Source organism: Denticeps clupeoides, chromosome 13, assembly GCF_900700375.1.
Source record: "Denticeps clupeoides chromosome 13, fDenClu1.1, whole genome shotgun sequence".
Taxonomy (NCBI): Eukaryota; Metazoa; Chordata; class Actinopteri; order Clupeiformes; family Denticipitidae; genus Denticeps; species Denticeps clupeoides.
Window position 1 is genome coordinate 8,164,765 of NC_041719.1, and position 27,661 is coordinate 8,192,425.

A 27,661-nucleotide genomic window follows, 5' to 3' on the forward strand; every position below is an offset into this window, starting at 1 on the left:
CTTCAGCAAGTCACGCTTTCAGACTGCGAGGGTGGCGGTATTGATGAGGAAAGCTGGCATTTGACTCAGACGTTCCCTGCCCCTGCGGAGAGGAGACGGTCAGAAATACTTACTCTGCGAGACGCGCACCAGCTCTGAAACGGTGAAAACCCCCGATGTGACAAAACTGTCTTGGAAGCCCAGGTGTCCTGGAAGAAGACATAAACAAAAGAAAGGGAGGTGGTTCAGCCTGTCTGCTGATTCCAAGTTGATCAACTTTTTCTAGCAAAGAAAATTGGAGTTGAGTGAGAACATATGCAACAGATTAAAAGTTTATAAAAACACACGCATATGGATGCATACACACACAGACACACACTTGTGTCCCATATGAGAAAAGCAGGGGTAGGGGAGGGGTTTTGGGTGACATAGAGGGCAGAGCACATCTGGATTGGATCCCCAGGGTGTGTGGTGTAACAGTGGGATCTTGTCCCAACACGCAAACACACACATACATGCCCCCCCACACAATGGCACACACACACACACACACACACAAGAAGCCATTGCAGTAGGAGCTCCTGTAGAGCCCCATCAATAGCAAGAGAAGACACAGAAGGTGTGTGTGTGTGTGTGTCTGTGAGCGCGCGCATGTGTGTGTGTGTGTGTGTGTGTGTGTGTGTGTTGTAATGAGCAGGTGTGGCATGGCACCACAGTCAGTGTCCTGTGGCTTCCATCAGACAGACAGACCCCAATTACAGTGGCTATTGATCCAGGAACACCTGACCCAGGTCTCTTTTACAGAGCACTGGACCACACACACACACACACACACACACACACACTGGATAAAACCACTGATGTGATTAGTGTGATTAAAAAGCAGACACATACGTCTTTAGAATAGCCTCACTTTTTTTTTTTATTAAAAATACAAATCTGCTAAAGCATTCCTGCTGGAGCAGAAGTAAATCCCATCAGTCAGGGAGAGCAGCTTCTGATTTTGGTCTCGCTATGGTTGCCTTCAGGGATTTTTTTCCCCCTTATTTGCCCATCTTGCTTTGGTGAAATTTGTCTTCTTCCACTGTGAAAGGCGGAGACAAGAAAAATCTTGAAAAAAAGTGATGTTCCCATTAAGCTGTACATCTGGTGAGCCGAACCATAAAAACAATAGAAAAAATTTGGAACAATTAAAAAAACGAAATCAGAGAAGAATACTAATGTGTTTAGCCGTGACTCGTCCTGGTCTTGTACGGCATGTGGACCGGTGGAATAATAAATAAATAAAAGTGTGCAGTACAGGAAGGGCGGGGGCCGGGGGAGGTGGGGTAATATCTACGGCTCATTGCCGGCAAAACTGCTGACGTTGGCTAAAACCATGTGGACCCAGTCCTGTACAGATGCCCCTGAGAATGAGAGTGATAGAGAAAGAAAGGAAAGAAGAGGTGATCAGCTGGGGGGGGGTGGCGGTGCTTGAATGAAAGATTGACTCGGATGGGGGGAGGAGAATCCAACTTTCCACACGCAGCCGTACACGCTGTGAAGGAGCAGGCTCTCGGAACGGGACCCAGAAATGGAACCTACGTCTGAGCAGGGCTGCAGAGGAGAGCGGGGAGAAGGTAAGCGAGGTGGAGAAAGAGGGAACCTGGGAAGTGCCATCGTCACTCAGGCCTGCAGTACAGGGAGCATATGCTCTCCGGGTTCACCGAGGCCGTTTCCGTGAGTCGCTCGTATAGGGAGGCTGAGCCTCCGTACCTCAACAGGGATAAATCACTCCCAGCTGTGTCCACTGTACTGCACAGCCCCTTGAGGGGGGGGGGGGATGTAAAGGAGAAGTATGGGAGGGGTCGGCGAGCTCGCCTTTCGGCGTGTGAGGGGCGGCCCAAGCTTCACTTCCAAACTTCGCGCAGCAACAAGCAGGCAGCCGAGAAAACACAGCGACTGGACGGGCCAGTGAACGTCCCGGTGGAGTGTGAGGTAGAGGGGGGGGTTAGGAAGGGTCCGGGGGAGTTGGGGGAGGGAGGACAACACAGCTCCTGAAAGTGTTTGGCTTGTGCCGATCTTGGAGTGTGACTCTTTTTGTTCCTGCTCCCTGGGCTCCTGTGTGTGTGTGTGTGTGTGTGTGTTTGTGTGTGTGAAGGAGAGGATATCCTCTGGCCTTATCTTGCTGACTCTGAATTGTGCAACCACGGCCCCTTGTCCCCGAAAGACACCGGTTGGCTTTGTGAAACCGCACGTACCACAGTGCACGGAGGTCAAGGTTGAGCAGGGAAAACAACATGTCTAAAAAACAAAAAGGCGAGTCATGGCTTCCTGTGTTGGGACGGTAGGCACTTAAAAAGAACGAAACGACGAAGAGGCGGGAAAAACAACGGCGCGCCATAAACACGTTGATGAAGGTGTGAGGTTATATGAGAACCGGCACGCTCCAGTTTAACCACGACCCAGGTCATTCCACCACAGCCTAGGTCGTTCAACCCAGGTCAAGTTCAGGTCACCCAGTCTTCTAAGGTTCACGGGACAGCCCCCCTGCTGGGTGCAACTCTGCAGCCAATGATATAGAAGTTTAAGGCGGTGGTAGTAGCCTAGTGGGTAACACACTTGCCTATGAACCAGAAAAGTACAGAGTCACAGGTTCAAATCCCACTTACTACCATTGTGTCCCTGAGCAAGACACTTAAGTTGCCCCGGGGGGGACTGTCCCTGTAACTACTGATTGTAAGTCGCTCTGGATAAGTTCGTCTGATAAATGGCGTAAATGTAAATCTAGTGCCTTAGTGTAAGCGGTTTTTAATTTTCCTTTTTAGGTTTCGCTGCATGTGAGAACCTCTTTCATTCTGGGTGGGAGGTGGATGATAAAGGGGAGAGGTGAGCCAGGGCACGGAGGGAGGGGTAGGTCTGGCCGCTCCGGGCCAACGGAGGAAATAATCCCCACATCACAGCTCAGCGACATGCAAGTGCCAGACAGCAGATGGAAGGGGTTCGTGTTAAAAAATAAATACTTTATGAAATAAAGTAACTTAAAAACAACAACAAAAAAAAGACCTTTATTTGAATATCTGCATTGGACACATGCAAACGGGATGAACTTCGGCTCGGCCAGAGGAATGAGAACATCGTGTGTATGCGAGAAACAGACAGATAGACAAACAGAGACGGAAAGCACAAACAGATGAGAAAGTCCACGAGGGATGATCTCAGCGTCATATGGGACGGGGAGAGATGCGACTCATCTGCCGACCCTAATCTAAATAAACAGCTCAAAATCGAGTGCCGGGCGTCGCACAGTTCACAGGGCTATAATATAAGCTTCTACAGCAGCACGCAAATCTGCCATAAGCTTAGCATAAGCAGAAATAAATACGGTTTGTCGCATGGCCGCGACAAAGGTTCGGTGAACTGCGGCTCACCTTTATTCCTCGGAGGGAGTGTTATTGTGAACTTGCGCGTTCGGTTTCTGCTTAGCCTTTTTATTTTTTGCTTTGTAATAATTAAATCATAGTCATGTTGGAGTTCTAGGGACAGGCTCAGTTCAGTGAGCTGAGGAGCTGTTCCTTCCCATTAATTGAACTTCTGCGCACAAATGCACTCGTGCAATCTACTTATCGCATTCAGGCTTTCTACAATTTATTGCATATGCGCTTCACGGTCTCGACCCCCCCCAAAGTTCCCCCATTTGACGTAATCTTCGTGAGTGTAATCACTTCCCATGGGGTTTTGGCCTGTCCACTGTCCATGCACGGCTTGTCAGTGTGAAGTGGAGGGACGCGTGTGTGCAGCTGCAGCTTCGCTCTCTGGCCACGGCAGTACTGAGCTTGAGAGCAGGCTGAGGTGACTGACAAACGCAAGGACAAATGTCTGGCAGGGTATTCGCGGGGCAGAAGAAAAAGCCAACACACACACACACACACACACACACACACACACACCTCTCTTTGACATACAAAAATCAATGTTTAAAAATTGTCCGGAGCAGAAAAGGGAGCTGGAGAGGCTCACCATTTTCAGGCTGGTCCTTGATGTCCGCCTCATTGGGTTGGCTGGGACTGTCCGACTGCCCCGCTTCTGCAGAAAGATGACGAGAAGGATCGGTCAAACTGAACAGCACTCACACACAGCACAATTAATTTGTTCTCATCGTGTGTTGACTTATCAAATTTGACCACGTTTTGTCTGTTACAGGCTGGTGTGACTGGCCTTCGGCCTGGGCGTCCCCAGCAGAGAAGGGCACCGTGATCTTTGATCAATGGGGACGGGACAGTCTGCCACCGGCGACTGCTTTGACAGCAGACTGACAGTCACACGGCCAGACTAAAGCAAGGGTAGACAGGGGCGATGGCCAAGGAGACCGAGGAGATTAGGCACAGGGATACTCCTCCATTCTTTCTGTCTGCCTCCCATTCACACACAACTCCATCGTCATTTAACTCTTTCTCGCCCTCTATATTGTCGCTTTTTCCACAGTTTTCGGACACTGGATGACGTTTAGGCTTTGTTTGCGTTCCCTTTTTTTTGAGGGGTTATTATGTCGGGGTGCATTTGAAGGTATAAAGAGTTGAGTGTACATTGGCAGGCAACTGTAGTTTAACAGTCATCATTAGCAGCATTCCGACTGGCTAAAGATGCGTGCTGCAAAAAGAAACACGTCCCGTTACCGGCAGTTTAATGGTTTTTACCGCTGCCAAAAAATGCGCTGTAACACACCCTTCCGATGATTTAGGTGCTGGCCGGGTATCGATTTATCCACTGCAGATAAAAGTGTCGGCGTTGGAGAAATATTACCTATACCCACTCGGAACATGAAGCCGAAAGCCTCCAGGCTGCGGCGGTGATCAGGGACCGATCCCCCGTGCAGCGGGTTTTTGCGTTCGCGCTTATGAGCTTGACGAATAAGTTTCGCCTGCAATTCTGCTATCTGATTTGTTTACTTCACGGCTGAGGATGCGACTGATGTGAGGAGAGCAAGGTTCAGTGTAACTCAGCGTTGAAAGCGACTTTGTCAATGTGATACACAGCATGCACGGCACACAGTGTGTCCTCTGCATTTAACCACCACCTTTAGGGAGCAGCGGGCGGTTCGTGATTTGAACCCGCAGCCCTTCGGTTACGGGTCAGCTTTCTACACCACTGGCCCATGTTACTGTCCGTACGGGCAGCGCCGACGCTATTGTAAATGCAACCAGACTTTATTTTCTCAAGGGTCCGCTAACTACGGGGTTTATGAAGTGTCTAAAGACAAAGGCCATCACATACAATGTATGTGGAGGGGGCAAAAGATGCATGAAAAAAAGAAGGCGTAGAAGAGCCGCCAGAAGCGAATAAAACATGCAGCATAAATCAAAAAAACCCATCTAAAGAAAGAAAGAAAGAAAGGAGGAACGGAGGGGTGGGTGGGGGGTGGTGGAAGTTTAGCCATGCTTTCCAGACAAAGTAAACAATTTAGGGACTTGTTTGCATTCTGCTCAGCGTCACCGTCTGCATCAACAGCTTAAAACAAAGGCAATCTGGAGGCCGGAGGAACAAAAAAAAAACGTCCCCCCAGCAACTGCTAAGAGATATGTGAAAGAGGGGTGTTAGGAGGCAATGGGTGGGGTGGGGGGGGGGGGCAGGTCTGGGTGCTTGGGTGTGAGTGGGGGGGCACTTTCACACAGTCTCCCTGTTGCCCCCTAAACTGAGGGCTCTCACACGGTCCCCTTGCTAATTAAATATGCAAATGAGGCGTGAGACCCAGACTCTGAGAGTCACATCTGCATTGGCCCCCCACTGAGGGCCCTCAGAAACAAAACAAAAAAAAAAAAAAAAGGAAAATGAAAGAGACACTAAACAACAAACAACTAAATCGCTGCCACAAACAGGCCCATTCAGGGGTGCCGGAGCGCCTATAGAGGCGTCCCTTCTGCTGCACTCCACAGCGGCGAGGAGGGAGCCCTGCCTGAATCCCGTGTTTGTTCTCACACTATCAAAAACAGAAGAGGAGCGAGCCTCGGGGTGGGGCTGGTGCGTGGTACGAAAAAAAAAAAAAAAAAGCGGGTCCTCGGCCCGCGGGTCACCACGTCCGTTTGCACTCATCTGCCACGATATCAGCGCGTTTCACAAACAGATTCGGTTTGCCTGTTACTGTCACCGTGGCTTTGTGCGCGGGCGACTCTGGGGTCCGCCGCTCAGTAAAACACACGGCACGTCCCTCCATGCGAGCGTCGGGGTGTCTCTGCTAAATTAGCCAGGGAGCTTATGCCCCCTAATTAGATCGTTAGGGCGTCCCTCGCTGACTGGCTGGATGAGGGGACGCCGCGCTTCTCTGGGAGTCTGAGGGCACCCCCCGGCCTGCCCGCTCCCTTCCCCCAGCCCTCCTCCTCCCACGGGCCAGGGCTCTGACTCTGGGGTGGGTGGGGGCGCCGCCTGGCCCGCTTTATTATGCATGCACAAAACCATCTGTAGGGCTCCCAGGTCTGTGGCTCGGCCCGTCGCTTTCTCACCAAGTGCCTTGCTGTAATCCAATTGTGCGCTAAAACCCCGCTTTCAAAAGGGCTTTTACACACTGGGCTCAGGAACACGCAGCCCAATAAAAGGAGGCAGAAACTTAATTTAGAAATACAAACGCGCCTTTCTGGGCTATCAATGGAAGGTGAAGCTAGAGGGATTGGCTTATTGTTTTCGTAAGTATCGTCTCCAGATTTTTTCCTTCTCTCGCTCTCTCTCTCTCTCTCGCTCTCCTCCTGTCTCCCGTCCTCACTCCCTTCTCTTCTTCCTACCCACTTCCCTCTCTAGACCTTATAAAAAGATGTTGCAAAAAAAAAAAAAACCTTCAGGAATTAATTTGCCGTTCCTGTTAATCTCAGGTCTCCCTCCCCCTCCTCCACTTCATCACCCCCGAGGACCGCTGGAATGTTCTATCGCAGAAACACTCTAGACACGGGAGACGTGTGGAGAAGAACGTAATAAAAAAAAAAAGCGCTCTCTCAAGAGCGGTGAGATAAGTACAACGTCTCATTTATTAGGAATCAACAGCCGTAAAACACACACTCACACACACACACACACACACACAGTTGCCATGACTTTCTCCGAGTTGTGGCTGGTGCTGCACACACACACACACGTGCACACAGCATTACTTGAACTGATATAAGAGCTCCATTTTCAGCGCCGGGGAAGCAGCAGGGTCAGGGGAGGGGGCGGTTCCGTTAGACCCGCCTCTGTCCAGTGTTTGAAATAACCTTGACCTCTCCTCTGCCTTCTTTGCGTCACTCCATATTTAATAACCCCAGTGTTTAGACAGGACCCCTCTGCTTCTCATCTATACATCAGCGTATCGCGGGCCTGCTATTTTTCTTTCCTCCCGGAGCGCGGGCTGTTTACTTTTTATCCCCCCCCCCCGTTTTTTTTCGCAGAGGACGGAGAAGCGGGACAAAGGGGATAAAGTTACAGCGGGAGTTTATAGATCTCGTCCGTACCCGAAAACGTAAAGAGCAGCAGATGAAGCACACACACACTCTTTTTTTTTTTTTGCCCTAAAATCACGAGGACCTGTGGTCTCTCAGAGGAAACTGAGGCCTGCGCTGGCCGAACCAACTCTGTGGTCTCAAAGCGATGACATTATGGGACGGCTGTGGTGTCGCAAAATGGTCTCAGCCCTTCTGCTGGGATCCCATACCCCCCCCCCCCCCCCCCCCCCACCCAACTTCTGCAGAGTTATGCGCTCGTCTGAGACATTTCTCCCTTTGTTGCACAGTTTAATTAAACCGGGAGACAGGAACTTCTGTCAATGGGGCTCTGGGAATAAAGGGAACGCGCACCGTGTTCCATTACATGTACAATGTGTAAGAGCAGATCCGCTCGCGCCGCAGCCGGGGAGTGTGTGGGACTCGCCGGCCGTGCCAAGCTACTGTTACAGGCGGACAAAAGCGGGCATTCCTCGGCCGGCACGAAGCCCTCGCCCGCGCGCTGCCTGGCCTTTCCACAGAGATATCGTTGTCACGCGGCCGGCCACGCGGGGCAATAAGAGGCGCCGTCGATGGCTATAGGCAAGCGGCAAGTTTGTCCCAGGTAATCGAGTGGCGCCGCGACCATTTTAAACATTTAAGCGGCGGAGATGCTCGAATGGGCAAGCGGTGGGCTGTGACCAGGCTAGCAATGCATCTGAACGCTCGTCCATGTTGGGAAACCTCACCCCTCCCCTCCCGAAGCAGACTGTACGACTCGCCAGGCCAACGCGCTACGCCATCTTGCCAAGTCTTCGTGGGCTGAGTCGGGTCCAGGTCTTCTGCGTCTTTGTCCAACACTCGTTGCCTCTTCACCTCATTCTTAAGTCATAGAGGCCTTGCTCTTTCTCTGCCTCACACACATGGCGCTGTGTTGCGTGATGTGAAGGGACAGGACGTGTGTGTGTGTGTGTGTGTGTGTGTGTGTGCGCGTGACCTGAACGCTCCCAGCTGCTCTGTGGGAATGGTGTGAGTTTGGGCTGTCGATGAGTGCACCCAATGGCGCTCAAATCCACTAGCACCCCCTTCTCCTGATATGAACTACATTTTCTAGGAAAAGGGCTGGAAAAAAAGATGACGGAGATAGAGAGAGAGAGAGGGAAGGGGAAAAAAGAAGTTGGCCTTTTCCCAGAAAGGCAGAAAGAAGCAGAATCCCATCATTCCCTCGGGGATGAGGTGGAATATACAGCCCTGGGGCCGCTTTCAATTTACTCTCACCAGCTCTCTCTCTCTCTCTCACTCTCTCTCACTCTCTCGCTCTAAATAGCTGGGCTGTGAGAGAGAAGCTGAAGCTGTCAGGGATCTAATGTGTACCGCGACCTCCTCTAGCCCCGATGTGGAGAAATAGAAAGATCGAGAGAGGGTCAAGTGTCTATGTGAGCATGGATGTTTCTGAGAGGGCTGCTTAAAAAAAAAAAAAAAAAAAAAAAAAAACAGAATATCAAAATCACCTCTCACAATACATACAACATTAACTGCAAACTAGTAAAAAAAAAAAAAAAAAAAAAGAGATGGAATAATCAGTGTGTGCAAAAAAAATTGGGCAAAAAAAAATATATACGCTTGAAGCAACTGGTGAGCTCTGTGTCTCCTTTATGGATGTGATCCCATCCCACACAGAGTCCAGGCATGATTGAAAAAGCATATTGCATATTGCAGCGTTTCCAACGGCCCCAGTGCAGAGCTTCCTGCCTTTGTCTGAGGCTCCTCTCTCTTCTGTGCAGATAGAAATCTACCACTCCTCGCTGACACACACCGACATCCTCTGACCGCAAGATCTCCACATGTTCCTCACAGGACAATGGATAAAAGGCCAGAGGCGGCACGTTTGCGTGGCTCTGACCTCGGAATGTGGCTCCGGGTTGGGTTGATAAATTCGAATCTCATGGAGACGTTTGATATCGTCCCCTCACACACAGGTAAAGAATGTGGAGCACGGACACAGGGTGTTTGTGTGTGTGCCTTCTGGAGCCTACAGGACCAGCTCCAGCTGCAGGAATGCCAGTGTGGCGCACGGTGGGTGTTCAGGGCTGTCAGGAGCGTCAACACACCTGTCTCCACAGCAACAGGGCAGGCAGCCAGGTAGCGCCGTACCACCCCTTCCACCGGAGAGGGAGAAAAAAGGCCCAACTGTCCCCACAACATGGCGAGGTGTCATCGCTTTGAACATGTTCACACAAGGGAACCTCAGGGAAAGGTTGCGGGTGCTGGAGCATTTTGATGGATTTTTCCCGCTCGCCACTGGCGGCAGACGGGAAATATACCGCCCAGCAGAATCCGAGATTGTGAATGCATGAGAACTTCTAGATGAACTTGTCTAATTCCATTTCTTTCTTTTTTTATTTGAAACAAACCCACGGCCGTACACACAAACACGTCACACCGGACCAGAGGAGTAAATACACAGGCCTTCGCTAAACAGACCGGCGCCCCGAAATTTTGCACCTTCTTTGGCGCCGAGCGAACTCGCTCACAGGCCACTGACACCCGGCCATAATTCTGCGGCCAGGGAAGCCGAGATTTTATACCTCCCTCTCTATCCGTCTCTCTCGCCCTCTCTCCGAAAGAATGAAAATAGAGAGCCTCTGTGATCTTGGCAGAACGACACCAGAAAATAAAAGACGGGGTGATTCACTTTGGCAGCCAACTCTCTCTCACTTTCTCTCTCTATCTCCCTCCCCCTCTTCTTTTGCTATTTGCTCTCTCTCTCTCTCTCTCTGTCTCTCTTTCTGTCTCTGCCTCTGGCCTCTGTCTGAAACAGACTGGGAGACACTTGCCAAGCCTGGGAAACAGACGGCCAAAAACAGCACACTACCCAACCTGCTATTTCCCCGACGCAGCCTCGCTCAAGGACCCCGTCGGTGAGGAAAGCCCAAGCGCCAGGTCACTAGGCTGAGATCTACAAGCACACACGCACTGAAATCGTAATATCACCCATCTACTGAATGGGTCAGGAAAAGGTAAACCGATGAATATTTAAATTAAATTAAAATACGTATATTTAGATTTATTATGTTTAGTAAAAACAGTTCACAGACTGCTAAAATAGGATGCAAAACAACAGGAGAGTTTATAAAAAATTTTGGCCTCAAATTTATTTAGTTATTTCTATAATTTAAACATTTCAATCTGCTTCTTATTGTTATTTTTAGAATGTTCATTTCTAATCTGGTATTTTTGTAAAAAAAAAAAATGTCTAAAATTAATAATGGAAATATATTTAAATGCCTGGTCATTGCTGGTAAATATTAATAATATCTGTATTACTCCAAAGTTGGCAAATAAAATATAAATCTCAGTACACTGTGGGAAAAATATTTGCTGAACTCCAAGCCTCGAAACAGAACAGAAACAAAACAAAAACAAAACAAAAAAACGTTCTGAAAGGCGAAGCGTTCAGTGGTGAACAGCAACACAGTCCAAATCCCTGTCTCCGAATTCGAGAGCTCAAACAGATCCGGGCCGATGCCAACCAGGCAGCAGGATGCCGTTTCAACCCTCCCGACAATCACAATCGCTTCCACGGCGTCAGAAAACGCTGTTAAACCACGCAGCTAAACTTACAGAATGCGCATAAAGAAATTTTCCCATTATCACTGATCCAAATTTTTTCAGATGAGAATAATGAGGATTATATTTCTTTGCCAGGAAGGACAGTACTGACTAAATGCAGGGATATATGTGTATTTATTTTTCACCCTTAATAACTACATGGAGGTACATCCACGCCAACGTGGTGGCCACGCTGTAGCTCCTCCCCGTAGCCACCATTTTGTGTCGATTAGCCACCATCTTAGGGGTGGCTTTTCCTTTTAGTCCCAAAATGCAACTCCCCCATAGCCAAAGCGATCATTAGGAGAATGGAGTGTTGCGGTGACAACAATTTAACCAAATCCCTTTTGTTAATTACAAATAAAACCCACAATAAAAAATTCAAACAAGTCCAGCATCTTGCCAAAGTACCATTTAGAAGATCACTCTCTATCTTTTTTGTCTTCGCTCTCCTCCTACTCTTTCTCCCCCTCCGTCAAGCTTATCCCGAGTAGCCACTAAACCGCCGTGCCAGGAACAGCTATGCTAAAAGGATCACGTTAGCTGCTACCATTGTTGGATGGCAGGGACGCCGCCTTTGCCAAGAACTTTGGTGCCAAGTTCAACGGTATTCTGAATTAAAAGAAGCGGAATAGACTAAAAAAGACACACACACACACAGGCCATTAAGGACACAAACACAACAGTCTCTTGATGCTGCAATGCTGATTACACTAATTTGGTCATAATGCATTGATATTAACAATAACGTTTATCATTAGTATACCCCTCAACCCCCTCTTCGTACCCGAACCCTGGCAGCCATCTTAAAAGCCTTGGCAGCCATTTTAAAAATGCCCTCTCATTTTCCTTTGTGCAGTTGCCATCTTCAGTGCAACACCTTTGAAAACAATGGGCGGCAAACGAATTTGCCGTAGCACTCAATACCGCATTTTACAAAAAAAGCACACAAAAGCTACAAAACAGAATAAACTGTATTTACGTCATACAAAAGGCAGCTATACTCCAGACGGGCAAGATTACCATCTTGATGTAGTGCATTTTCTGTCACACATCTTATATAAATAATAAAAAAGGAAATTAAAAATTACGTACTTAATCCCATATCAACAAGGTGGAAATCACTACAGGCACTGTATGAGATGCCACATATTTTTAGAACAGAAACATACAATTATTTGGACACACTGAAACACACAACTCACCATTTTAATGGTTGTATGGTTCCTAAAAAATGGAATCGACACTGAAGAGTGCCTAGACCATTCCATTTACAGCATTTATCATTTATTCCAATACAAGAAAATCCTCAGTAGGTCCTTTACACGTGGAAATACATTGATTTTAACCCGACAATTGCAGTCTACAGAAAATCACTCAATTTGGTAAAATTACTTTGAATCACTCGCAAGTCAAGCATCCAATTTAAAATGTCACATTTCAAAACATGCCATGAATAGCATGCTTTTGGCAGGGTAACCCTCTAAGCGTGCGTTCGAGCAGGACACTACCCTGGCCACGTCTGCAGCTGAGTTCCATACGCCGAGACCCGCTCAGTGATCCACCGGCAGAGGCAAATCAATTAACGAAAGCGTGATTAACAATACAGTAGGAGAGCAGGCAGGGATGCGGTAATGGACAGGCCAGGAAAGTGGATTAGGGCGGTAGGAGCCTTGATGTGTGGCAGGGATATTGTGGCGCTGAAGGACGCCATTGGCAGAAGCATGACATAACCCAGACTGAAATAGTTTGGGAATGCAACTGATGAATTGCAGTATTGATCTGGCTCTGCCTCACTTACCATAATTATTGCACCGTAATGGATGGTATTCCTGGTGAGGGTGGTGGTCTTTTTTTTTTTCATCCTCCTATATTTCCATCTGGCTTTTTTGTTTATCCTTCCACTTGTTAAGCCCATGTTAAAAAAGGATTGTTCTCTTTATCTTTAAATTCACTCTATGTCTGTATATGTATTCTTGTACATTTTTAAGTCGTTTTCCTTAATCCTAATCTAAGATTTACCCTCAGAGTATCACAGCTATGATATCTATCCATCAAATCTAATCCTGCACCTAATCCTGGCCTTAACCTTGGTGGCCAGAACATGTTTGTGCTGGTTTAGTTGTTCTGGTGCAGGGCTCACCTTATTGAGAAACTCAGAACCTCATATAACTGGGGAAGACCCCCAATAATTTATGTAATTTTACTTTCTGTACTTTAAAGCCTCATGCAGTGTTTGGGTAAACCAGTTTTACTACCAGCACTGATAGCAGTCTTGTCAGGAACATTTTTGAGATCAATGTGCCGAATGTTTGGAACAGCACAAAATGTTCTGGCATAGAATGCAGTGACGTCAGAGGCAGAACAATCTGGAAGACACACTGGTAACATTATATATATACCAAGGGCTGAATCTGTGCAGTACCACATACATGCACTGGACCTCTTTGAAAAGGGAACCACGGGACCACATGATGTCCATTGAGGGGTTTCAGAAGATGGTTCAGAGCAATTGATTGAGCTGCCAGGGACCTCCATCTCTCAGGTTACCCCGAGTGTTACCCAGCTATGGCCTACAAGAGGGTTGCCCTGACCACATGTACACGTGGGTTTTTTAAAGTGCAGTATTCTGATGAAATTCCACATGAACTACCCTTTTATTTTAAATAATAACCTTTCTGTATAGCTACCAAAACAAACCTGGTTGATCCTGTGATTTTCTTGCCTAATAATAACATTTCCTTATAAAACCCAATCACAATGGCCTACCTGCAAATCTTTTATATATATATATATATATAATCAGCCCAATATATTCAGTTATTATGCAGGTTAGGACTCCTTCCCATGATTACCATTCATTTGCACTGAAGAATCTAAATGTAAAAAAAAATGTTTTACTGTTACCCACAGATCATTTTCGACAACCCTGCCTCTGGGGATGCTCAACTGGCAATAATCAATGAATATCATAGCTTTAAAATGAATAAAACCAATGGTACATATATATATTTGCTAACACACATATGTGCAAACACCCAAACACTGGCACACACACATATAGTGCAGAAACTGTGATATGGGTGTACACATGAGTGAGCGTGAATGAACCTGCAGATATATAAATATGTGTGTATTGGCTGGCCATGCTTGTTGAGCTGTGGACAATGTCAGCCCTGCCCATCGACCAGCATATCGATCTCTGCGGGGGGAAATTGAGAGGGAAGCTGCAGCAGCGCAGCTAGGATTTCTGGGAACTGCACTTGCTCCCTCACTCGCTTCATCTCGCTCCCACTGATTGCCCCACTCACCCACCCCACTTCCCCTAGCTCTCTTTCAGCAGTGCTGTGGAACTCTGTCCTCCCAAATCTGGGAGACATCAGAAGACGGTGCTGCACTCACTCAGGATGTCTGTCACAGATAATGCAAAGCCAGTACAGTTGTGAGTGTGTGTTGGGATAAAAGAACAGGGAAAGTGATGTAGAGGTGCTCTACACAGAGAGAAATGGCCTTTGTCTGCACTTTTTCTCCTGCATTAATGACGCTTTAAAACTCGTCAAGAGCGGCTCTTTAAGGGGTCAGAGCCGATCGGGCTTGAGTGAAAAGCGAGCCGCCGTCTCCATATACACTTTTATGGCCTGTGAACATTTTAAGCCACGTCACAGCTCGCTAGCTCCTTCAGCGCCTCGTCACGGGGATGGATTACGGCCGGAGCGCTGATTGCGACACGGCGGTGGAAGCAACATCTCAATGTCAGCCCCATTCCTTCAGTGTCTCCTCGCTCCCTCTCTCCCTGTCTATCCGGCCCGCCCCGCCTCCTTCCCCACCTCCTCCCCCTGACCACTTTACCAGAATATCCTCAATTGGCCTTTCCCCTTGCCTCACAGGAGGGGAGGCAATGCATCAGGGCTATTTATCACCCTGCAGTTCCCGCAGTAATCAATTAGTCTTCCAGTGGGCGTACCTGGCCCTTTCGGCCTGGCACTACCTGTTACGGCCCACGGCGCGCCTTCCTGCCCGCCCGGCTTCCCGGAACTGCAGCCTGCCGGCCTCTCGTCATTCCTGAGATTAGAAAACCGTCTCTGCCCCACCGAAGCCCTTGGTCAAGTGGTTTTGGTATTTGCGAGTGGGAGAGGCCTTCAGAGGAACGCGCCACTGAGAATTTCAGCTTCGCTCGCTGTAATGAGGGATGTTACTGATGTTAGTGCCGAGATAAATTTTGGTTTTACAACCGTTTAACATTTCAGCGTTTTTTTTTTTTTTTGAAAATTAAAAGACTGATCACGGCTATTTTGGATATTCCTTTGGTGACTAAGTCACACAAGTTCATGCTCATTTACATTCAGGCACACACAGCCAATACAAAGGGCCTTGCAGGCGGCAGTGCCCCCGGAGTGCCAGCTCCGAATCACCCTTTCCCAGGGTTGTCAGAGTGTACGGGCCACGGCCGTGGGCCGGAAGAGCGAGAGTGGGGTGATGGAACGAGGAGGGAGGGGTTGTGCATGGTGAGACGGGGTAACCCTGCAGCATAACCGAAACAGCAGGGGGGAAAAAAGTCAGGTGACGGCGGATCAATGAGGCAGAAATGCAGTCTGGGATTCAGCAGATTTTGAGGGGGGTGGGAACGGCGTAAAAGGATCCGAACACACCCCCACACCACCAATCACCAGGGCACACAAAGAAGATAGATGTGTGTGTGTGTGTGTTTGGGGGGGGGGGTGCTGAATAGGGGGCACTGTTTGCTGTCTGGTCTCCGCCGTGCGGCACAGCCTGTCTCACTTCAAACAAAGCTATTGGCAAGGGAGAGGCGGCACCGCCGTTTCCAGGGCCGACGGAGTTTCAAAGCAGTTAGAGAGGGCATCAGTCTGGAGGGTACAGAGGCCCAGGCTGGCATACTTGGCTGACGCTGCGGCCAGGTGGTCTGGGCACATTGGCAAGACACTGGCACGCCGCCCTATGCAGATGGCTCCCTGTGCCTTTTTAGGTGCCATTCTCTCTTCTTTGACAATGTGTGCACGCACACACACACACAGACACACACACACACACAGACATATGCCTGCCTGCATGGATGGTAATAATTCAAAACAGTTCTCTTTGCGGACAGAAGGATTTTGAATTGATCATTTGCTACTGCCCTCTGCCCTGCCTGAGAGGTGGGTTGCATCCGAGGTGTCAGCTGTGCCACCCTGTCTTTATGGGGACTGCTCATTATAAGAGTAGCCATGCTGCCATTCTGGGTGATGGGCATGAGCACAATCAACCTGTCCAAAATGCGACGAAGAAAAAAATCCAGCACGCTTAAATATTTTAAATACATAAGCTTAGCAGGAGCATATATAACGCTTGCGTATATGTAGAGATACACATGTTATAATCTTTAATGTAAAATAAAGCCCACGGGCCAGGTTGCTAGGGGCTTGGAATTAGGTTCTCTGGTTGTGTGTGATGCTCCCAGAACATATGGAGGAGGATTCGCCAAGCACCGCTCCACAGCTGTCAACACCCAGCAAAGACAGAGCCTGCCTTCGCCTGCTAGAGGGTTGTGCATGCGTGCGAACGCTCGCACACACACACACACATACACACACACACACACACACACGCAAGCTCATACTCAAATGCACCTCAAAGCTGCATGTAAATACACAACAAATCACAGAGCTAAACAAATACTAGCACACGCATCCACACATTCGCACACACAGTAACATGAACGTTAGACCAACCAGCCAAACAACCAACAAACAAACAGGAAAAACAAACAAAAATAAACAAACACCAACCATGCAAGCTCCAAGATATCATAATCTTCAAATGTATTAGGTGCGCTAAATTAGCATTATACTAAAAGGCAAAATGTTCTCTCTTTTTGAATTCAAACTGGACTAAATTGAATAATCCTCTCTTTATTTTTTGTATAGTTCAATATTGTAAAATGTTATGCATATGTTTATTATGTCATTTTAATAGCACTACTGCATATAAAATGCCATACTTTTACTTGTGAGAACTGAGAAATCCTCTCTGACAAACAAATAAGCAATAAAACAAATATGCAAGAAGATTTATAGAAAACTTCAAATGTAGTTGTTTTTTACACAGAAGCCTAAATTAAGAAATACCACAGACGATTTCAAGGAATTAGGGTCTGTTCCTTTTAGGTGTTTTTAGGCTAGGTGTTTTAAGCAGCATGCAAATCTCCACAACTAAACAATGCTCTACTGTATCCATGCAGCGACACAAAGCACACTGTACGTATTAATCACAGCATTCACGTCACCCATTCGCATCCCTGAACAGTTAACAGAGGCCTTGCATGACCCAACCTAGAAAGCCCAGCTCAGAGCCCACCTCTGCTCAGCTGCACCTCTCCAGGCCCGCTCCCCGATCCCACGGGCCGAGGCTGGGACAATGCGCCATTATTACCGAATCATTATCTGCCTCTAGCGCTGACAGCGAAATCGCACACACTCTGAAAGGCTCCATTCTCATGGTGATTAGTCTCAAAACATTTCCTCATGTTACCCGCTCAGGCCCGCTCTTCCACAATGCACCGGTGGCAATTACGGCCCCCGAGCTGAACTGCAGCTATGCCCGCGACTTCTCCGGCACGTCCATGGACGCGGCGAAAAAAGGGGCAGGGCTTGTGAAGAAGGGGATGTTCGCGGGTGGCTGAAGAGGGGTCAAGTCCCCCCCCGCCCTACAGGCACTCGCGAGAGAGGTGCCGGGAACGACCCAGACGTCCTCCGTCGTGTGAATGGTGTCCGCGGCCTTTCAGCGCTCTCACAATGTTTGGACATTTTCCTTTGTCCGCGACACTTATCCGTCTTTCAGCTTTCTCTACGATAAAATCCCTTTTACGCCGGCCTTCTTGTGAATGGAGCTAATCTCCCACACGCTTCTACAGAGCCCCAACAGCCTCGCACCTTCCATGCGCCACCTCGTCCCCGGCAGTGGCAGCGAGTGAGAGCCAGCTCGTTGCGTACAGTACAACCAGAGCAGACATCTTCGTGTTTAAACATCGCCAGTGCTCTTTGCCAGCCCATTAAAAAAAAAAAAAACAGCCACAATTATACAGCCGTTGTCTTAAGTGCAAAAGAACGATAGCGACAATCTGCAGCCTTCCGACATCAATCATTATGCCCCGACAACAAATGCCTTGAAAACAAATACTAGACAGCTTGGCATTTGTTACACACTTTCCCAGCTTATTTTGAAAAGGAAACCACAGATGCCCTTTTGATATCTGATTGCATTTTTTCTTTTTCAATTTTTTTTCCCCTCTCCGCTCACTCCCATGTGCAGAAGCAACAGCCCAATTACTGAAATCTCCACTATGAACACTTTTCCTCTGATAATATCCATCCTGTGAAATCCATTAAACTCCCCTTCTGATCCCCCTCCAGGCCTGCATAGACACACACACACACACACACACACACCGTCTTGCTGAGGTTTCAATTTGCCATTGTTTTTTTTCATATAAACACACATATGAAGAATGTAAAAAAATAAAAAAAATAAACGAGCATCAGTGAAGTTTCACACTGCAACAAACACGGAAATCGCATTTGTCAAAAAAGTGGAACCACATCAAAAAGAGATTTTAATCCTGTCTCAATACATCGCTGTCCTCCTTACTATTAATAGCATGCAACGGGAAGGAACATTATGGATTTAATTTATTTATTGTGTCATGTATTAAGATCCGTGCTAGCGAGAGGTCCCTCTTGGAAAATTAAAAACAAAAAAAAATCTTCTATTTCCTGATAACCTATTTATGCATCGTAAGGAAATTTGGCATTAACTTCTACGCAGCACCCTCATTACTGAAGACGAACTTGGCTTCTCTGCCACTCTCTGCTTCTGAGGTTTGTTTTGGGTGTTTTTAGAAAATGTAACTATTAAATTTGCATGTATGGTAAACAAACAGGCTTCCGTTTTATATATAACCATTCTAGACACTGTCTAGAAATACAACACGACAGAGTGACAGAGTGATTCCCACACCGGTTTCAGTTATCAATGAAAAGGACATTAACAGAAAATATTGACAACCTTATTGGTCGAAATGTCATCAATAAAACTTTGGCTCATTGAAATCTTGTTTTTCACATTTTTATTTTTTCGAACTAGAATCAACACAAAGGGGGAAAGGTTTTGGCCAGGAACGTGCGAAGACTGCTCTTGTGCCTGCCTTGCCGAAAGGTGCCGTGCCCAGTGTGCCCAACTGCTACTGCCGGCAGGGGCGGGTAGGTGTTGCCAGCTCCCCCGTCCCGCTCCCTCTCTCGTTCCCCCCCCCCCGCTGGTTTTGTTTGAAAAGAGCGGTTACGTTCACTTCATCTGTGCCCCAGAACCCGACCGCAGGCCTCACGGCGTGGGGCATTTTATAAACACCGGGGGCCGGGCATTAATCAGTGGTGCTCATTCCACGCTCGTCTGATGCTAATAAATGAATTAGAGAAGGGGGGGGGGGGGGTGTCCGTGGATGGGCTTTTTTTTTGTCTATTTTGGACTAGTCAAAATTCCAAAGTACAACACTTTCCCTTTTGCCAAAACCAAGATAAACACATGCTATTACTGTGATTATAGAAAAACCAGCGTCTCTCTCTCGCTCTCTCTTTCTCCCCGTTCGCTCTGCGGCTTGCTGCGACTCAGGGTTGCTATTACCGACAAGCGTGTACACATGTTTCTCGTTTATTTGAAGGATTTTAATTCCAAACAGCAGTTTACAGATCTCTCATTACCCAACTATGCTGGGAAGGGGAAAACGATGACAATAAAAGGGGTAAAAAAGCCGGAGGGGAGGGAAGAAACACGCACACGCGGAAAAAAAGGCCCCACAGGCTTCCACCACAAGAACTTTCTCCGCTACGCCCTTGTCCTCGCGGCACCGATGGGGCTGCAGGCCGCCGCGCGCCTGCGTTCACGCTGCAGCGGGCACACAGCTATCAGGAAACATGCTACCGTAATTCGCGTAAAAAGATGAAAACCGCTCCGCCTGGGTTCGCGTGGTCGCCGTGCCGCACGCCGTTATGAAGAAAGCGCCAGAGACCGAGGTGGGGGTGGGAAAGGCGCTCCTTTGTTCGTCTGGCTTTGAGGGCGAAAGCTTGCCAAGAGCTGTGGTTTCGCCCGCCACCGTGTTGCTATTAGACATGGTTATGGATGGAGCGGCGTAATGACAGTAACACAAGCCATCCCCACAGCCGGCGTGTTCCGTCTGGCCAGCCGTTTGGCTTCTGTTCCGCGCGCCTCCGTCCCGCGCGGCTCCCACGCGGCAGCTGCTAGCGTTTACGCCGCTCTCTGCCAGGGTAATGCTGGGAACCGAGGACGCCCTGGCAGCTCGGCGAGGGAATCGGGCGTCAAGGCTGCTGCCGCTGCGCTAAAGATGAAACGCGACCGGAGCTGTATAAATACTGGCCTCTTTGTTGTGTGAAATGCACTTTAATCCCGACCAACGGATGCCTGTTTATACTCCTTTTGTTGGACTGCGGTCGGCTCGTGAAATGGGCCGTTGCGTAGACATAAAGGACGAACCGCATCAAATTTCATTTCCCTGTTGCCATAATGGTGTCCTCGTCATTAGGAAAGCACGTGTGCAGCGTTGCCACCGCTAAATTAGTGTTATTACAGTTTGCGGTGCCTGGACGACAGGTGCCTGTATTTGGTCATAATGAGATGCTTTGCATTGTTACTAAACCGTTCCTGGCCAAAAAAAAAAAGACAGAAGCATGCCCTCATTCATTACCGACAGGACCTGGGAATCAAGGGGCGGGAGAAGGCCTCTGACAGGCTGCCGGAGCAAAAGAGAGAGAATGCAGATGCTAGTGAGTGCAGACTGCAGAGACCACCGCTGACACACCCCTGCGACCTCATCTCTGGCATCCTTCCTCTCCAATGACAAGTTCAGTCCAACACACACACACACACACACACACACACACACACACACACACGTTCTTTCGGTCTCGCTGCTTTCGAGCGCGGCAGTTTGACCCTCCGGGTCTGGCACAGTAACAGAGGAGTCTGAGCTTCCAGCCAAAGCTGCAAATGTAGAGGGAGGAAATTCAGTTAGGTGCAGCAAGAGATGAGGGCCACGCCGGGCCGTCGGCCTTCACTATATCAGCGCTGAGTACCGGCGGCTCGGATATAAGCTTTCGCTTAATTCCAGGGCACGGACATCTCTCTCGCCATGGACTGTAAATCCAACTCCGACAGAGGGCCGCGTGGAGGGAGAGGGGAGCTGGGATCGAGCTCGTTCTCCCCGCCATGCAACTGCAACTCGCTGGCCATAAAAATCAATTCTACTGCCTTTTTTTCCTCCTGAAATAATGCTTCACTAGACATTAAAGCAGCGATGGAGGCAAGCAGGACAATAGATGAAAAAAGGACCATGCACAGAAAAGAGGGATACTTCTGCTGAGCATCAGGGATAAAATGGCAGTAATAACGCTAATGCACAATTATGCCAGACTATTTAAAACACTGCAATAGGACAGTAGCGGAAATGTGAAAGACAAATATAAGTATGCAAAAAAAAAGTAAATATGATCAAATAAATATAAGTAAGGTTAAAAAAAAATGTCCTTTTGAGGTTGATGTACTACATTTCAATAAAAAGGATGTTCAGCTGCAGGCCAATAAGAACACGCCTAAACGATTTAGCAAATAAAGGAACATTTCCACAGAAAGAGAGGAAGACGCCTGATGACTGTTAAGTGGACAAATAAAAGCCACCTGAGTGGCCGTTTCCCTCGTCCAGTCACACTGCCCCGCTCACTCCCGGCTGCGTCACCATGTGTTATTTCATCGACTTTTGGCACTAATCTCTTTACACTCGGTCACAGGCCGGCACGTAGGGAGTAGAAATTGGTGCGTCAGAGCAAGTTCCCTGCGCGGTGTCAGAGACTGTCTCCCTACCCCCCTCCCCAGTCCCGCCACCTCAGCCCCATTCCCAGCTCTTGGACGCGGGCCAAGAAGGGAAATCCATGAAACATGAAGAATGCGAGCAGCACGAGAGCTGCACCGCCGCTCGAGAAACTTTTCCACCCACCGGCCCGCGGCTGCAGGACCGCACGGGACAGTTTTAAGTGGCGCGAGGGCTCTCGACTTTAAAAACCCCAAAAAAAACTTGATTTAATTGGGTGTTGAGACAAAGCAGGAGAGGGTGGGTGCTCGTGTCGGAGCCTCCCACCCGGCCAGGCAGACCGGCGTGCGCCCGGATCGGGACAGAGGACAGGAGCCAGAAGAGAGGGAGTGAGAGCGCAGACGGAGGCACAGAATGCTGTCGTGGCACGTCACATGATCCAGGCCATCTGCTATTGGTCAGGAAGCAGTACAAATTTGTCCGCCATGTAAGGAAGGCTGGAAGCGATATTCTCTCTCTCTCTCTCTCTCTACCTCCCTCCCCACATGATCCCTCCCTCCCAAGCTCTCTCTTGCTCCAAATCTTAAAATGGCGGCAGGAGAAAGTGTGCCAAAAAGGAGGCAAACCTGACGCTTTCATTTTTTTCATTTAAAAAAGAAAAAAAAAGTCTCCTTGTTTTCAATCCCATAAACCCCAAACAGGAGAGCAGGAGAGGTTTGACTAAAAACAGAAGAAGCATGCTTTTTTTTTTTTTTTTGTCAATGCCGGCTGGTACGGATGGTTGAGGGGAAGTTTGAAAGTGGGCCAGGAAAAAACGTTAACCATGGAGAGTCCGGAAGGCTGAACCCAGACACGGTGGCTTCCCATAGGTTCACGAAAGCAAGAAATGCAACAGAATTGACATCAGTTTTTTTTTTTTATTACCTTTCTCTCTTTCTCTTTATTAATTAATTTAGGGCCTATATATAGGGCGTATAATGGCCCTATTAGACACATAAACGTGTCACAATGTCCCAACCTGTACCAGATCAGCACGGTTCAGTGTTGCGTGCATGAATATGACAAATATTTGCCTCTAGGCTAAAGTTCTGTTGCAGGCCAAGAGATGTGGGGCAGTGCCAGTCGCGGCGGCCCTAATGCCACGCGAGTTAACTATCGCTGAAAATACACGCAAATGGTAAACAATGTACGGTGGTTTTCCCCACAACCCTGACCTAGATTTTGTGGACAGCATTAGTTCTAGTCTTCTAGTCTTTTGTTGTCGCCGGTTTTGTTAAACACGGCACAAAAGAAATTTGGACAAGGCCACTTCTACCAGGGGAGCACGGCCGGGCAGTGATAATAGGTAGCTGTGTCCCAGTTTACATTCAGAGGTAAAGAGTTTAATTCCGTGGTCAGGGCTCCCGCCTCTCTGTTTAACTCATATCCGGTGACACGCTCCACTGCAGGGGCTCACCATGACAGGCCGCGCTCACATGAGCGGCCCGGTCGGCCAGCTCGGGCCGGCGATATGATCGCCGGGTGAGCGGGGGGACCTACCTTTTGTTTTGTTTTTTTTGTGTTGTTTCGCCGCCGCGCTAAGAAGGCCAGGAGCTAATCGCATCATGTCTGCTGGCTTCCCAGGCATCAGTGAATCATATGAAAGAGGATCACGGTGGAATGTTCTGTTCCCAGAGGCTGGCCCTGATAGAATTAACCCTGCCGAGGATCCTTTCCATCGAGTTGACCAGCCACGGGGCCGGGTCAAACCGATCATCTTTCGCCCGCGGCCTCGGGGACAGGCTCGCGCTATTAAAAGAGGCGCTTATGAAACTATCTTGCCGCTCTATCCGCCCCTGCTGCTCTTTCACTTTCGCCGTCAGGGTCTGCCGACGAGACGGTCCGTTCACGCAGCTAGCCCATCTGGGCGAGGCCGACGGTGGCCTTTTCACTCGACAAAATTCATCTGCTAGCTGCTTATTAATTATTATTTTTCTTTTTCTTATTAAACACGGATAAAAAAAAACAACTAAGTGACAAAATTGGAAGAGGTTTTCTGAAGCCTGGATGCTGAGCACATCAGCACGAGCAGACAGAGGCGCAGATCTGGTGCGATCAGCAGAGGACATCAGTGTCATCTTTCCCGCCGCAGACAGTCATATCTCCAACACTTTCTTCAGCTCGACCCCCAAGTCGCTTCTCAGTCCATCCCAGACGGGACACCCGGCACGGGGCGAGAAGAAACGCCGTCTCCCGCGCTCAGTGCACTCCGTCTGATGAATTTTTAAAAACTATTATTATTTTTCCTGTTGTTCCACTGTACCTAATACACAGTGGCAAGCTGTTAATGACCCAAACAATTGCTGTTTCGCACATCCATATTTAATTTCAACAGCTGAACAAATTACATATTTATGCTTTATAAGGGGGGGAGGACTGGCATTCGGGTTCATTAGCTATGCAGGCAGGTACAGGAGCCCCATCTGCAGCTACATCTGTAGCGCACGAGCCGACGACTCCAGCTTGCCACGCGTCAGGAACCCTGCAGCGCCATGCAAGGCCGCCCAACAACAGTGAGCTTTACTCTCTCTCTCTCTCTCTCTGCCTACCTGTTAGCAACACGCAAACAGCGGTACTCTTATGAGGCTGAGCCGGTCGCCCTCGCGTCTCTCCGGCGCGGGCTTCGCGGGGCTGAGACAGATTCCTGAGGTTACCGTACACACAGCTTTCCAGCTGCAGAACAGGACAGTTCGCTGTTTTTTCATTTTGTTGTATTGGATCGTTCATTTTTTTAGTTGATCGTTACACACAAAGGTGTGTAAAGGGTGGAGAAAAAAAAACTACATGGCTGGAAGGCTACTTAAACTCATATAATTAAGGCGTACACTTGTTAGGTACAGACTCATTTAGAACTTTAATTAATATTTCAATTAAGCGCTGAACTCCCAAGATTAAATCATTGTAAATCATGTGCTAAAAAAAATTCCCATTTTGCACGCACCATTCATAAATCATTTCTACATGCTCGCAGCACATAACTGTATCAGTGTGCAGTGGCGGGGGCATAAAAGTGACAAAATGCATTAAAATAATTATGTCATTTTAATGCACTGAGACAAATGATTATTTTTTGGACCCTAAAGCAATGCTTCTTCTCTACTGTTCTTTGATCCTGGACCCACACAGACACTGCATGACAAGTCAAAGCACTGGTGTCGAGGCATCAGCTGAGCAAATGTACAAAAGGTGGCAGAAGTATCTGTCAGACTCACTTATTGTCAAAATCGCTCTATAGAAGCCGAAAATGTGACACCGTTAACAATCTTGTCCAGGACTCATGGAGATGGCTGTGAAGGCTGAAACAAACCCCACGGCCCTTAAATGGTATCATGAGGCACTGCCCCGAGGCAAAAGAATGCCGTAACTAGACATTAATGGCAGATATCACCAGATCCCATCATCTATCAGATATTTTACGTGAGTTAAGACCTGGGACAGAAATACTTTGAGCGATTTGCAGAACAGCTGCTCTCCCTTGTAAAGTACTTACTACGCACAGAACGGCTTGTTCCGGCGCGCTAACGACCTTAGCGAGGATAAGGCGGCTGATCCGCCAGTGTTAGGCTCATTATTGTTGGAGGGGATTTTGAGCTGCTTTTCCTGTCTGGTTTCTCGGTGCTGTGACTCCAGTGCTTGGAGCTTTTTTTTTTTTTTCCCCTTCCCTCTTTACCTAGGAATCTCCGAAACGCGTTTGAACAATTTGCCAAGCAAAAGAGAAGTGACAAGATGACCAGTCTGTGTCAGCAGCGGTAAAAGGGGAGGATGGCAGGCGCAATGGCAGTTAAGAGGCCAGGCAGTGCCACCACTGGCTCTCAGTGTGGTCGTACCGGCCGCAGGAGGGGAACGGAGAGCGGGAGACGGGAAAACCACTCTTTCACATGCATACGCACTTACACACAAAATATAGCGGCCTAATTCAAACTTCCAACTGCGAGCCAATTCACAGATGAAATGCAAATGTGCATCTTAATCCAAGCCCATATGATTAAATCTGGATTTCATATAACCAGATATGAAAATATTATCATAATATATTATCATAAAAGCTCATAAAAGGCAGTGGTTGGCGTGGCGGGTAAGGAAGCAGACCCGTGATCGGAAGGTTGCCGGTTCGAATCCCGAGCCGCCGAGGTGCCACTGAGCAAAGCGCCGTCCCCACGCACTGCTCCCCGGGCGCCTGTCGTGGCTGCCCACTGCTCACCAAGGGTGATGGTTAAACGCACATTTGAACACATTTCGTTGTGTCACCATGTGCTGTGCTTGCTGTTCTTCACAATAACACTTTCAAAAGTCTTAAATACTGTAAACTGCAGACAACTAGGGTCCATAGCAAAAAACGTGAAAATGGACAAAAAAGCCTGGGAAGAAGGAGCGAGATGTGAAATGAAAAGTGTAAAGAAGGAGAAAGAGAGGATGAATGAGGTGTGTTGGGGGGTGGGGGTGAGTTACAGAGAGCTGCGGGCAAGAAGCTCATTGAGATTCACACTGCACTGTGACTCAGCCCATTTTGGTAATGGAGAGCACCAGCCACCTAAAGATGGAAATGGCAATTTTTCAAACTCCACATTTTATATATAAATTATGCCCACCACTTGCAAGTGGGGGCCAGAAACGCTCTCAAGGTCACCCTCAAATATTTTGGATGCTTACGGTTGAAGTGTAAGCACTGGCGCAAGTGCTGAGGATAGCGGTATGAGTCTGAAAGGAAAGAGGGCTGCCTTTTGATGTGGTCCGAGCACTTTTTCGGAAAGATCAACTTCGCCCATGTGGCCAGGCGCACTCGTGGATGGTCCGGAGTCGGTTTTCACGTGCAGCATTTTAATGGTTTGAACTGGGAGGAGAGTGTGTGAAGCCTTGGGTTAACCAGGGTTAACCCCTGTGTAAATATGCTGGAGTGTGACTGCAAGTCTGGACTGCCCTCAACGTTTAATTACATGGGTGCTTTTTGTGCAAACAGCAAATGTTTATTCAGTGGGTTCAATTTTCAAAGCTTAAGCAAGAGTGAAATGTATCAAAGTTTTCAGGGTTTGGTATGTTTGCGTGAGTTTTAGCCTTAGGGAACACTGACAAATATGCGCTGCGCTGGTCAGTGGCCACAAGAGTCAAGGAACGCAATCTATACCACTTGGTAACATAACCCCGGCACTCTAGCACGCCGCATACTTTTAGCCACTTAACTTTACCAAGCAGTTCCTATTCTCATTGACCACCAACCTTAACACACACACACAGATAACATCCTTTTACATTCCACCAGACCAACCCACTTAACAACTTCTGACGACTTACTAAGCACATGACCAGTGGACCATACAATTAGGAGCTAATGGGACAGGGGCGGTGCGGGTCAAAGCACTGCAGGGCGAAAAGCATCCATGACGGAGATAAGAGGCTGCTTTGGGCAGGCTAATTCAAGTGAAAGGGAGTTCACACCAAAACTGGAGCTCTCTCTAGGAATGAGAGACCTGTGATATGTTTCCAAAAAAAAAAAAAAAAAGGCCTGTAAATGGTAATACATATCCAGGAGATTTGGTTCCCCTCGTGTTGACTCCACGGCTATGACCTTGTTTCACATGCACAAGCGAAAAAAAAAAAAAAGCAGAACGTGGCAAAGCCGAGCACGGCCACAGTTAGCAGTGGGGCAGAAATGCCCAGCTGGCACGCTCCTTCTGCCACCACTCGACTCAGATGTGCGCTGTCCTGCCCCATCCTGTCCTCTCCCCACGAGGCTGATGGGAAT

The 27,661-nt window shown here is 48.2% G+C and overlaps 1 protein-coding gene across 5 annotated transcripts in view; it reads right to left on the minus strand.

Moving 5' to 3' along the window:
- Positions 1-27,661, minus strand: part of nfia (nuclear factor I/A) — a 90,226-nt gene that overhangs the window by 32,654 nt on the left and 29,911 nt on the right. For all 5 annotated transcript variants that reach the window (XM_029001900.1, XM_029001901.1, XM_029001899.1 and 2 more), the window contains exons 3-4: positions 3,979-4,044; positions 114-188 (exon numbers count right to left, since the gene is read on the minus strand). In XM_029001900.1, the coding sequence (XP_028857733.1) occupies positions 114-188; positions 3,979-4,044 (141 nt within the window). The remainder of the gene's footprint in view (positions 1-113; positions 189-3,978; positions 4,045-27,661) is intronic.